The 14,300-nt window shown below is 42.9% G+C and overlaps 1 protein-coding gene across 1 annotated transcript; it reads left to right on the forward strand.

Moving 5' to 3' along the window:
* Positions 1–4,929: 4,929 nt before the first annotated feature.
* On the forward strand, positions 4,930–11,644 carry sephs3 (selenophosphate synthetase 3). The gene is made up of 8 exons (XM_089002694.1): positions 4,930–5,309; positions 6,181–6,284; positions 8,101–8,208; positions 8,282–8,436; positions 9,621–9,711; positions 9,827–9,926; positions 10,240–10,452; positions 10,737–11,644. Exons 1-8 carry the CDS (start codon positions 5,027–5,029, stop codon positions 10,973–10,975), a joined length of 1,293 nt encoding a protein of 430 aa, XP_088858820.1. The 5' UTR covers positions 4,930–5,026; the 3' UTR covers positions 10,976–11,644.
* The last annotated feature ends 2,656 nt before the right edge of the window (positions 11,645–14,300 follow it).

Here is a 14,300-nt window from a genome sequence, read left to right on the forward strand (position 1 = left end):
GCGCTCAGTTTGGTCCCGAACCCATTTTGCAAGGCCAAATACGAGCAGACAAACTCAAAGCTAAAAAGTGGACTACTATCTCAGCATAATACATTTATACGCCAAGCTCAGCTGAACAAGACATCCGTTCGGGACAGCTTTTGGGTTGCTAAACTGATAGCAAGCAGCGGGAAGCCTTCACGGACGGAGAATTTTTTTAAGAAATGTATGGATGCTGTCGCGGACGAGGTGTGTCCCGAGAAGAAAGATGCATTTAATGCCATAAGTCTGTCAGCGAGTACAATCACCAGACGCGGTGAAGAAAACGGGAGTAATGCATATGCCCAGCTGCAGCAGAAGACGAAAGAATTTGACTTTTTTTCATTAGCACTGGATGAGAGCACGGACGTGCAAGACTGTTGAGTGTGCGTGTGTATATGTGTGTGTGAGACAAAGACATGATTGGGGTAATTTCACTGATTGATGTCACCTGCGAAACGAGCTAATCATGTGATACCCGGAAATTGTAAAGCCTTTTTAAGAGAATGCGCAGAATAAAATGTTTGTCGAGTTCCCAGACCAATGATTCACACGGCTGTGCATCATTATTCTCTCGTATTTGCAATCGCTACGAAAAGCTACCATTTTGGTTACTGTTTAAAACGTTAGGACTGCTGCCAGAATGTCTAGCACAACAGGTTATGGGCCCAGTACCACAGGCCAAAGATGGTTTAGGCTTTTCTTCGATAGTGATGTGAAAAAGTACGAGCTCTGGGAGACGAGGTTCCTGGCGCACATGGAGTTGCGAGGCCTCAGAGACATTATTTTGAGTGTCCCGGACATTGAGGAAGACGGCGAAGAAGCTCTCGCCGAAGATAAGGCTAAAAATATAAAGGCATATGGCGAGTTGGTGCAATGTCATGACAATAATAGGCTATCGCTGGTAATGAGGGACGTGAAACGTGAAGGGAGAAGATCACTGGAGATTCTCCGTGAGCATTATGCTGGAAAGGACAAACCACGGGTGGTGAGTTTGTTCTGTGAACTTTCCTCACTCCGAAAAGGCAGCTATGAGACAGTCACGGACTATGTTATCCGAGCAGAGACTGTATTTACCTCATTAAGAAGAGCAGAAGAGCACATTAGTGATGGGATTCAGATAGCCATGGTGCTAAAAGGGCTTCCTGACTCTTACAAACCGTTCATTGTGCATATCACCCAAACTAATGACAGAATGACTTTCGGTGAGTTCAAAACTAAGCTACAAAGTTTTGAGAGTACCGAAAGGGATGGAAAAGGTGACCAGAGTGCCAACGAAGACGACGTAATGAAAACCAGCGGTACTACAAGACCACGTGGGAGAGGAGAGGAAGGAAAATGGACCTGGCTGATGTCGAGTGCTACACCTGCGGTAAAAGAGGGCACATGGCCGTGACATGTCCTTGCACTTCCCAGCCGAGAAGAGAGGAAAGAAGGTGGGAAAACGTCACATCAAGGCCGACGTGGCTGAGGACGAGGCCGTGACGTCTTGAAGGAAGCTGCTGACGAGATCGAGTCAGAGCACACATCCTTCTTCTTCAATCTAACTGACCATCCCACACAAAGTGGAAACAAGAAGGGCTTTATGCTCGGCATTGGCGCCACAGCACATATGGTCAACAACGCCACAAAGTTCAAAACAGTCGACAAGAGCTTCAAACCCGAGGACCACATCATTGAGCTCGCAGATGGAACCAAGATGAGCAGGATGGCAAAGATGAGAGGAGAGGCTGAGGTCTACTTGCGAGACAGCGAGGGACGACGCATGAACACGAGACTCAAGCAAGCGCTCTACATCAGAACATCTCCGTGAAAGCAGCAACAGCGAGTGGAGCAGAGGTCCGCTTCAAAGACGGTGATGACTGGTTAGTCCACAGAGATGGGACCAAATTCAAAATGGAGGTGTATGGTAGAATGTATTACCTAAACACAATGGAAGAGGAAAATGTCGATGAAGCGTATGGTTGTCATGATATCCAAACTTGGCACAAAATACTGGGTCATTGTAACTTCGAAGATGTTGCTAAATTAGAAAAAGTGGTTAAAGGACTGTCTAGTAGATGGAAACATGAGCCTAAATAGTTTTATGTTTCTCTCTATTTGTAAGTAGGTTCGTTGTCAGATCTCACGGGCAGGTGACACGCAGAGCTTGATCGTGGCGTGGAGTCGAGCAAGTTGTGCTGTGAAACTCCGTGATATGCTGAGCAGGTCTCTGCTAGCTGTGTGTCTGTCTGGGTCTGAGCCGAGATGAGTCTGATGCTCTCTGTCCCGCGACGGCTACTTTTATACCCATTTTCATGCGTAGGAAATGCGTCAGGCTGAGACGCACATCAAGGAGATCAAAGACGCGATGCGCACCGGTGACGCCACAAGCCTAATCAAAACTGTGAAATATGCACACAGGGCAAGCTGACTCAGATCAGGAACAGACATGCAACTGTGCTGCAACTGTGCTACAGCTAGTGCACACAGACCTGTGCGGTCCTATAGAAATGGCTACAGGTTGATGACCACAGTGGGATGATTTTTCCATATTTTATTAAGGCAAAGGCTGACACGACAAAGGCTACAGAAAAATTAATAGCCGATGTAGCCCCTCCGACAACGGCACAGAGTTCACTGGGCAAGAGTTTCAGTCTTTACGAAGAAAGAATGGGATAATGCATGAGACAAGTGCACCCTACTCGCCTCACCAAAACAGAACAGAGGTTGGAGAACATTATTTGAGATGTCTAGATGCATGCTGTTGGAAAGTAACCCCCCCAAGCAACTCTGGACATATGCTGTACAAACGGCCGCTCAAATTCACAACAGATGCTACAGTAACCGGCTACAGCAGACACCTTACCAGGCTTTTACAGGAACGGAACCCAACCTTTCTAACATGCAAATATTTGGCTGTGAATGTTACGTATATAAACAGGACAAAGAGAAGTTAGATTCCAGATGTGAGAAGGGGATTTTCGTAGGCTATGATAAGTATAGTCCAGCCTATAATGTGTACTACCCCGAGACAAGAAAAGCCCTGCGACAGACTGGTGAAATTTTTAATGAAAAACAACACAGATAGTCAAACTCAAACGGGTTGTGACTTGTGGAACGATATTCAGAGTTACAGTAAAGACCCCCAAAAGAAATCAAACAGAGTCAAGTTGAGAAAAGCAAAGAACCGAGTGCTGAAGATACAGTAGAAACAGGCAATATTCAGACAGAACAGGGAAGGACGTGTCCTAAAAGGCAAAGAAAGGCCCGAGAATATTTAAAGGAGTACATATGTAAAACTGATTGTGATGATGACAAAACCGAAAATATTGACGATTTCTACAAGGTAAGTTATGGTGTACCTAGGACTTTTAAAGAAGCTATGCAATCTGAAAAGTAAAAAATGTGGGCCACTGCAATGGAAAAGGAGATGGAATCCCTGACAGAAAATGTCAGAGACCCCGCTCCCGAAGGGCAAACGAGCACTAAAGCCAGATATGTAGCAAAAGGATCTGTTCAAGTGGAAGGAATTGACTGCAGAGTGACATTTTCACCGACAGCTAACATGACCTCTATTCGAGCACTGATGCAGGTGGCTGTGCAGGAGGATCTTACCCATTGACGTGCAGTTAGGGGAGGCAGGTGAGGCACAGCCTCACCTCATCATGGAAATATCAAATGAAAAAATAAATTAAACAGTTATTTATTTAGTGATTTGTACTTTAAATTTCTTTTCCATTTTACTTCACCATTTTTTGATTTTTTTTTATATGAATATTCAGGAAGTCTTGTTTTTGAGTTGGTGACGAGTCCGTACGTGACGTCACTAAAGGAACGCCCCCTGACCGAAAAAAAGACATTGTAGCAGTCCTTCCATCACGTCAATGTATTTTGCTGTATTGTTTGGTCTGAAAACCTTGTGTTGCACCCAAAAGCCGCCAGAAGAGTGTGTCCAAGCTCCATATAAGGAATTTATCAGCCTGTGGAAACGGAGGTGGCCGCAGGAGGTCGCCATTTTGTGCCTCTTTTCTTTTGATCGTTTCTCCCCAATGTTGCCTCAAAATGGCACAAATAAATTCTTTAATCGATTGCAAACATGTATGCATTCCTCTTCAGAACTATTTGAATCATATTCATAACTGGATGTGTAACAAGAAAGCATATTCTCCGAATCTGAAGCCATTGTTTTGATTCTCCAGCAATGCAAGACGTATTGGCGTGACGTCACGAACTGGGGGTGGGACTTTCTGAAAATGCCCAATTCGCAACTCATTTTTTTGCAGATTTTAGACACTTTAAGTCATTTTTATTGGTGTTTTGCATTTGAATAAAAATATCATACTGCATGTTTTGGGTATTTTAGATGCGATAAAACGTTTTTCTGATGTCAGTTAAGAAACAAAAAAGTGACGTCGGTTGTCCTTTAAAACGTAAAATATAGCTATATGCGGTGGAATCTTATTAAAATATGCGAAGTAGAAGTCATTAGAAGCCATTTTACAAATTATGGACACAACTTGTCCGGAGACGTCGGTTGTCCTTTAAAACGTAAAATATAGCTATATGCGGTGGAATCTAGTCATTTGAAGCCATTTGACAAATTATGGACACAACTTGTCCGGAGACGTCGGTTGTCCCATAAGCAAAACGTTTGAAGGTGGTGGCAAAGCAAATGGAGAAAGGAAAACACTAACATTGCTTTCTTTCAAAATAAGAATATGGTCTCAGTTAAAACATTTTACCTTCTCGGTGTATGTTTATTTTTGAGATCACTAAAACAGTAATGTTATTTACTTTGTCTAATACTTTGTACAAACATGTGCATACTCTAGAGAAGACCTCTGTATGCAGTGACTTCAAGTGTCTGGTATTTTATTATGGTATAATTCAAAGTAGTTTTACCGGTTCCTGGTAGAGCTTCCCTACACTGGGGTTCACACCGCTGTCTTCCATTCATTGTAAACTGCAACCTGTGATACTTCGTCTCCTCCCGCACTGAGAACACTGAAGATTTTTCGAGACCGACATGTCAGGTTCAACTTCCCCGCCCGCTAAAACCGAGGCGATGGGAACTGAAGGTGGTTTCCCGCCTGGGTATAAGCCTTTCGACCCCGAGGAACACGGCTTGGATCGTGGCTTTCGTCTCATAGCCTTCTCGGACTTGAAAGGATGAGGCTGCAAGGTCCCGCAGGAGGCTCTGCTCAAACTCCTGGCGGGACTCGAGCCGACCCGGGCCGACGGGCCAGGAAAGGACGGAGACCAAGCACCTGAGTTCGCTCAACAGGTGCCCGCCGCCGGCCCTCGGCTTGGTAAGGAAACGTTTTTTTTTTTTTTATTACGAAGGCCATCACCGCAACGATTGGTTTTTCTAGCTAGCGTAGCTGTACAAGGCTAGCTAACCAGTTTTCATATGCTGCTGTCACAGATTAGCTGAAGAATTTTCGAACACATATTTTTGGGAGTGACGACTCAGGCGCCAAGATTATGCAGTCAAGTCATACGAAAGAAAGTATTTCGCGCTATTTAAAAAAAGACTAGGTAGTATGAGTCAGCGTAATTTTAATTTGTGAGGCTCTGGTTCATGTGTGCGCCGCAAATGGTCAAACGCTGCAAACACATTAACGTTGCAAACACAAAAGATACTATCAAAAAACGACAAAACACCAACACGCAAACTGAAAAACACAGACAACTGCGAAACAAATGCTCTCCAACTTGACTTATCGCATTCAATTATCTTATTCAATAATTTGAAAGTGACAAATCCAAACATCACACAGAAGCAAAACAGTGAAATGTTTTTAATTTCTAATATTCTTAAACTAATAAACATTAAAATTGGCGCACAAGTATAGTTTTAGCAAATTCGTTTCCTTTTACGCAGTTTTAGAAAGTAAATATTCATCAAGCTCTTTCAAAAATATCCCACAGTTTCAAATGATATCATATTTTAAGACACCAAAAAAACATTCTGTAAAGTAGGCTAATATTTTGTCACAATTTGCGACTATCAATGCAAGTCGTTACTTATACAAAAAAAAATCATTAGAATTTTTTTTTATTGATCCTGATTCAAATAAGCAGGGAGCTTGTGACGTGGGGGGGATCATTGTAACTAACATATTGCAAAAGGAATGTGTAATCCAAAAAGTATTATTTCTTTGCTTTGTCTGAATCCAGGAGTGGGAATGGACTGCTGTGTAATCCCTCTAAGGCATGGCGGTCTGTCTTTAGTCCAGACTACAGATTTCTTTTACCCGCTTGTGGAGGATCCCTACATGATGGTGAGGATTTTCCTCCAAGAGGAAGCTCTGAGGTTTGATTGTCGAGTCTTTCCAGATCACCCACACCCCTAATGACAACATGTTATAGATATTAAGAATTTCTGTTATTCTTACGAAGATAATTTGAACCTTAAAAAATATATTATTTACATTTTGTTTGTTTATCTGTCCATTAATTTGACCAGATGTGTCGCTGCTGTGTTGTTTTCACGACGGAATAGTTTTTCTTTTTAGTTCCAACATCAGAATCTGACTCAGTGACTGCACACTTTGCACTACTAAAGTAGTGGTAAATATGCCTTGCGTAAAACATCCTGAATGTTGGATGAGTTAGCCTGTACTCTACTTGGTCATTTCCTGCGAATCCACGGGCATTAACAAACAAAAGCAAGTCCTGGCTCATTTCATACACTTTCATTGCTTCCAGCGTGGGTGTATCTGCTCCAAATTCATTACAACTCATTGAAGTCTTCACATTTGGTTTTGCTGTTCGTCATATCAGTGGAGAAGATTTGCAGGGCACCTTATAAAGATTCATAGTATTCTCTTTTAAGGCGTGTAAACTGGTGTTACTACATGGTTTAGGTGTGTAACTGTAAAAGTCAAAAGTGGACTTGCGTCGGAACACAATGCCGGTTCCGGTAACGTCACATCATTTCATCTGAGTCCGCAAATTCTGATTTGAAATTTAAGTTGCCACGTCCACTCGTACGAACGGTCAAATCACCATCCGATTGTGAAAAGCACTACTATTTGAAAATTGATGAAAGTAGACGTTATGTAACATGACATCAGAAACATTTTATCGAAAAAAAAAACCTTTGACAAGAACATACAGTCAAGTCTCGTTATATCGACATCGGTTATATTGATAATACTGCTTATTACGATACTATTTTCATTTCCCGGCCGAATTTCTAGTCTTTTTATGTATAATTAGTTCCGTTTAGTACGATTCATGGTTATTCCGATAATCCGGTTACCACGGTGCTCTTTTTCATCTCCCGCCGGCCATTTTGCTATGTTTATATGACTTGGTCTCACGTGACCAGCTCCCGTGTCTTGCGTAGTGTAGCAGACGCCATTTTCTACCAGCTTCCGTGTTTTGAACTGTCATACGCGAGCACAATAAAAAAGGCGTAGCAGAGCTTATATACAGTACTGTTGTTCAACACCAATTTAAACCATGTGGAAACGTAAGAATTGTGACCTCGGAACGAAGTACAAGGCAATAGTGGCTGTCGATGAGAATCCAACTAGGAGCAAATCCTCCATCGCGAAAGAGTTCGACGTGCCGCAGAATACTGCATCAACGTAAGTAATGTAAACGTAGCAGTTTATGTTTTCAATCCATGTATTTGATTGTGTTGTATTTAGATATCTTTATTTATATGCAACAATCACTGTTTTTCATGTTTGTACATGCTGGCGTTCGTGGTTTCGTGTGTATAGAACAACGTGAGGATTTTGCATTGGTTGCATTTTTGAAAGGAAATATTCATTAAAAAAGTGTAAAGACGATTTTATTTTATGCATAAATTTATATCAAAGATAAGCCATATCAAAGATCCCCCATTTACGTATTGCCCCCCACCCCCACTCCCTTTAATGCAGTTCGGGGCAGGACGGATATATCGATAGTACGGTTATATCGACATTTTTCCGACTCCCGAGAATATCGATATAACGAGACTTTACTGTATATGATGAGACGGCATGGGTCTTGTTCTATTTTGTAGGCCTACACATAATTGGATTGAAGAAAAAAAGACCTTTTGTGGAGATGACATGAAACTGTCTTTTCTTTGCCTCACAGGGAAAGATTGCATGCGCTAATGTCCTCAGCGATCTTTATGCCATGGGCATCACTGAGTGTGATAACATGCTGATGCTGCTCAGTGTTAGCCAGAAGATGAATGACAAGGTAATATTTCATGACTTATTGCATCATAAATGTGGAACTTTGCGCTTTACGTGATCATAACGTGATGATGCAGGACCGCGAGCGTGTAATGCCGCTAATGATTCGTGGATTTCGCGATGCTGCTGAGGAAGGAGGGACTTCGGTGACAGGCGGCCAGACGGTCATCAATCCATGGATCATTATAGGAGGAGTGGCCTCAGTCGTTTGCCAGCCCAACGAATTCATCCTGTAAGTCAATTTCAAGGGTTGCTCTTGACAAAAAAATGCATTGCTGCTCTCGAACACAACTAACATCTGAATAGTGTTGCAAAACTATTTCCTGCTTCTGCAAATGCTGTGTGGTGTAGTTGTTGCCAGTATTTAACGTCTGGATGTTTTTTATTTTAGATGTTTTTTTGACAACTTGTGTTTATACTAGTTTAATAATTGCCAGGATTTTTTGCTTGGTGATTTTTTTTTCACAATTGTTTTGGGCTCCTTTCATGTTGAAATGAAAAGGTTTTTTTTCCCCCCTTTTGCCCTTTTCAGGTCTATTTCACACATTTAAAGGACAACCGACGTCACTTTTTTGTTTTTTAACTGACACCAGAAAAACGTTTTATAGCATCTAAAATACCCAAGATATGCAATATAATATTTTTAGTCAAATGCAAAACACCAATAAAAATGAAAGTGTCCAAAATCTGCAAAAAATTGAGCTGCGAAATGGGCATTTTCAGAAACTCCCGTCCCCCTTTCGTGACATCACGCTAAGACGTCTTGCATTGCTTGTGAATCAAACCAATGGCTTCAGATTCGGAGAATATGCTTTCTTGTTACACATCCAGTTATGAATATGATTCAAATAGTCCTGATGAGCAAAACATACATGTTTGCAATCATTAAAGAATTTATTTGGGCCATTTTGAGGCAAACGGGCGGGGGGGGGGGGGGGGGGGGTCTCACCCAAGAAGAGGCAGAAAAATGGCGACCAGCTCCGGTGAGAATGAATCAGCTCGTTTCCACAGGCTAATACTATCTTTCCATGGAGTTTGCCTCCCACTGCTGGCGGCTTTTGGGTGTAGACATGGTTTTAAAAAAAAACAGTACAGCAAAATACATTGACGTGATGGAGAGACGCTACAATGCGTCTTTTTTACGGTGAGGAGGCGGTCCTTTCACCAACTCAAAAACAAGACTTCCTGAATGTTCAGCGTTAAAATATAAGCTATATGCGGTGGAATTAAAATACGCCCAGTAGAAGCCTTTTTACAAATTATGGACACAACTTGTCCGGAGACGTCGGTTGTCCTTTAAAATTTTTGTATGATGTTCTTCACTGAGCTTGAGGCAAGTTTTAGTTTAAACGCCGAACAGAACAACCGGGCCTGCTGACAGGTCACATTTTGAAGGTCTCTCCTTCTCTCCTCTAGCCCAGACGGTGCTGTCACAGGCGATGTCTTGGTCCTCACCAAGCCTTTGGGGACACAGGTGGCTGTTAATGCTCACCAGTGGCTCGAACACGTCAGTATTATTCATTGTATGTGGTCAAACCGGGTCAAACGCAGTCTCTGAGAATTCTGACTGTTACTTTCTTCCTCCTCCTCCGTTGCATGAATGAATCGCTTTGGGAAACCAGCCTGATCGGTGGAACAAGATCAAACTTGTCATCACCAAGCAGGAAGTTAAAGAGGCTTATCAGGAAGCAATGTTTTCAATGGCAACACTAAACCGTACAGGTATGCAGCATCCATTGATATGATCCATTTTCCAATGCAGTGTTTTCGGATTGGTCAGTTTCTGCCCATCTTTTTTTATGCCATCTCTCTTTCATTAGATTTGATAAATGTGTAATTAGTTGACTTTTTTAATGATCTTAAAAACTCACAAGGAGTGTTGAAAGCTTGCTAACTTTACAGTCAACACGGATGTCAGAAAATATATTTGAATTAGAAGACATATGAGTGTTGTCATCTTTTCTTTCATTTGTGTGCATGCATGCAGATCTGAATATCTATTTGTCTGGTTATCATGTTTCCATTTTCCTTCCAGCGGCAGGTCTCATGCACAAATTCCAGGCTCACGCAGCAACAGACGTGACAGGCTTTGGTTTGTTGGGGCATGCCAACAACCTGGCATCGCAACAACGCAACGACGTGGCCTTCGTTATCCACAACCTACCCATCATAGCCAAAATGGCTGCCGTCAGCAAAGCATGTGGAAACATATTTAATTTGGTGAAGGGGACATCGTCTGAGACATCTGGTAATAATGCAGGCAACATATAATAACTACAGTTGCTCAGAAACATACAGAAAGAATGACATTGCGATAGAACTTGTTCCATCAGTTGTATTGTTAGAAATTAGCAAAGGGTAACAATTAGCAGTGTGTAGGACACAAAAGTGTGCTGGACACTGCTCGTTGACCCAATCTGACCAAATAGTGTATCTATTTTACGTGTTGCTTTTATGCTTGATTGTTGAACACTTTGTCAATGTCCCCTGGTAGTCTGCCTGCTTTTATATCACTCTGTCTCCCTTTCAAAGGTGGGTTGCTGGTTTGTCTGCCCAGAGAACAGGCGGCCAGATTTTGTTCTGAGATGAAGAGCCAAAGCTTGGAGACTGGAAGTCAGGGTGCCTGGATCATTGGAATAGTCGAGAAAGGAGACCGTCGTGCTCGTATCATTGACAAGCCACGTATTATTGAGGTGCCTCCGCGAGGAAGCCAAGTGGCCAATCAGGATAACAACTCTGTGAGCCCTTTGCCTGCGCCAAATTTGTCCTAAGCCGTGTGTATGGATGGATGGATGAATGTGTTTTTGAGTATGTCGAGGATGCTGTCCATATATTTTGAAAATGACACATAACCATTGTCAATTTATATTCTTCATTGGAGTTGGATATGGACCTACATATGACCTCGTCAAATTGAAACTATACTATTAGCTCAATGGCTGAATCATTTTTGAAGTGCCATCTTCAAGAATTGGAAATAATGCAAAATGAATGAACATTCCAAATCATTTTTGACAAATTCACAGATGAAAATGTATTTCCACACAAAGGTTTGCATATGGATGTTTTTTTATGTGACGTGGGCCACTATTTTGTTGGCTTGATATGAATAGGGGTTGTGTTGTGAATGAATCGATTCCACAAATGGCATTGCGGAGCTGTCTTGTGTCTGGTTCACACATTACAGTCCGGAGGAAGGCTTGAGCAGCTTCCTCGGGACAAGTGGTGCCAGGTACAGATGGTCCAATTCGGCTGATTGGTTGTTCAGCACAAAGTCACTCTCATTCTTCCAGTTTATGAAACTCTGCCATTTAAACTCCTACTATGGGGCCTGGTGAAGTGGATGTCTGTCATTGGAAGATTCAGACCTGGCTTGCTGGAGTTCTCACGATGTTTGTAAATTTACTGCTTTTCGCAATCAAATAAAAAAAATCACTTTGCTTCCTGTTTCTTGTGTAATGCAACAAAAAAGAACATTGAATTCCACTGAAAAATACAATAATACAAGTTATGGCTTGGTTTAAGTCAGTTTGCGTTCTCTTCAACAGAATGGACCAAATTTAACACCAACTAAAAGAGCCAGACGATATATTTTTAGGTAAGTCAGTACAATATAGGACGGGTAAAGTTTTTTAAAAAAGTTTTTAATGGGTGTGATCCTGGGAAAGTTGAAATTCTCCCGGATGTGGACTTTTTTAATAAAAGCTTCTTTTCCTTTCGGGTTTTCCCTCCAGGGGTCGCCACAGCAAATCACTGTCCTCCATCTAACCCGGTTTTGTGCATCCTTTTCTCTCACACCAGCTATCTTCAAGTCCTCTTTGACAACATCCACAAACCTCACTGAGTTCGCTTCCTTTATTCTCGTTGCCGTGTACATCGCGCCACAAGCTAATGCTAACGCGTGTATACAAACGCGAGCGGACCATGTAAACCAGGGGTGTCAAAGTCATTTTTTGCCGCGGGCCACATTGTAGTTATGGTTTCCTCTCGAGGGCCGTTATGAATTTGGGGAACCCATTAGAATGTTTAAATCCCTTCAAATATTACATATAGAGCACACACCAAATTAATGAATAACTCGTTTTCAAATCTGAAGTCAAGAATAATGACTTTTACTGTGGTTGGCATCCAAAAATATGAAATTTTGGCTCAGATTTTAGCAATCATCATGGACTTCAACAAGTTTGATTTGCTTTCGCGGGCCGAAAAAAATGATGTGGCGGGCTGGATTTGGCCCGCGGGCCTTGACTTTGACACCTGTGATGTAAACCATCTCGAACTAAAATATCCAGAATCACCCCTGATCATTTTGGGCGATTTTAATCAAACACGTTTAAACCGTGAACTTCCCAAATATAAGCAGCATATTGACTGTTTCACCAGAGGAGAAAACATTCTAGATCATTGTTGCACAGCACTCAAAAGGCGCATACCGGTCTGTTGCGCATGCAGCATTGGGTCTTTCTGACCACTATTTAATCCACTTAATTCCCACATACAAACAGAAACTCAAATGTGTAAAACCGGTAGTCAAGACAGTTAAAACATGGACAGATGAAGCAAAGTTATCGCTACAAGAATGCTTAGACTGCACTGATTGGAGCGTCTTTGAAACTTCAACGGGCACATTGGATGAATACACAGACACTGTAACATCATACATCAGTTTCTGTGAGGACATGTGTGTACCAACAAAGTCCTTCCGCTCATTCAACAACAACAAGCCATGGTTCACTCCCAAACTCAGGCAGCTTAGGAAAGAGAAAGAATCCGCATTTAAAAGCGGCGATCGAGCAGTTTACAAACTCGCCCGAAACAGGCTGACGAAGGAAATTAACATCGCAAAGAAAAGTTATGCAGAGAGACTTAACAAACAGTTCTCCGCTAACGACTCTGCATCGGTGTGGAATGGCCTGAAAGCAATAACAAATTATTGTTTACCTTCCCCCCAAGCAGTGTACAACAATGGTATGGCTGATGAGTTAAATACATACTTTTGCCGATTTGAAAAGGACACCACCATTTCCCCGGTCTGCCCACCATTACCAGAAACTACCGTATCTCCGCCCTCTGCCCTACAGATCCACGAACTGGACGTTAGACGGCTCTTCAAGCAGCAGAAGATCAAGAAAGCTGCAGGACCTGCCTGAGAGTCTGCGCTGACCAGCTGGCTCCGGTCTTCACACAAATCTTCAACAGATCCCTGGAGCAGTGTGAAGTCCCATCCTGCTTCAAACAGTCTACTATCGTCCCAGTTCCAAAGAAACCAGCACCCTCGGGATTGAACGACTATAGACCTGTTGCTCTGACATCTGTGGTCATGAAGTCCTTTGAACGCCTCGTGCTGAACCACCTAAAGAACATCACCGGACCTCTGCTAGATCCTCTTCAGTTTTCCTACCGGGCAAACAGGTCTGTGGAGGATGCAGTCAACATCGGACTGCACCACATCCTCGACCACCTTGACAACACAGGAACCTACGCAAGGATCCTGTTTGTGGACTACAGCTCTGCGTTCAATACCATCATCTCAGAACTCCTCATCCCCAAACTTCTCCAGCTTGGTGTGTCCCCCACGATCTGCCAGTGGACCCTCAGCTTCCTGACAGGACGGACACAACAGGTCAGACTGGGAAATATATCATCCACAACACGAACCACGAGCACTGGAGCCCCGCAGGGATGCGTCCTCTCTCCATTGCTCTTCTCTCTCTACACGAACGACTGCACCTCAACGCACCCAGCTGTCAAATTCATAAAGTTCGCAGACGACACCACGGTCATCGGTCTCATCAAAGACGGCGACGAGTCTGCGTACCGACAACAAGTGGAGCAGCTGGAGCTCTGGTGCAGCCGTCACAACCTGGAGCTGAACACGCTGAAGACAGTTGAGATGATCGTGGATTTCAGGAAACATCTATCACCACAGCTACCCCTCACACTATCCAACTGCCTTGTGTCAACCGTTGAGACCTTCAAGTTCCTGGGAATCACAGTCTCCCAGGACATGAAGTGGGAGGTCAACACCAACTCTATTCTGAAAAAGGCCCAACAGAGAATGTACTTCCTGAGGCTGCTAAAGAAGCATGGCCTGCC

This window comes from Hippocampus bargibanti, linkage group LG01 (genome assembly GCF_051943395.1).
Source record: "Hippocampus bargibanti isolate YZ-2025 linkage group LG01, ASM5194339v1, whole genome shotgun sequence".
Taxonomy (NCBI): domain Eukaryota; kingdom Metazoa; phylum Chordata; class Actinopteri; order Syngnathiformes; family Syngnathidae; genus Hippocampus; species Hippocampus bargibanti.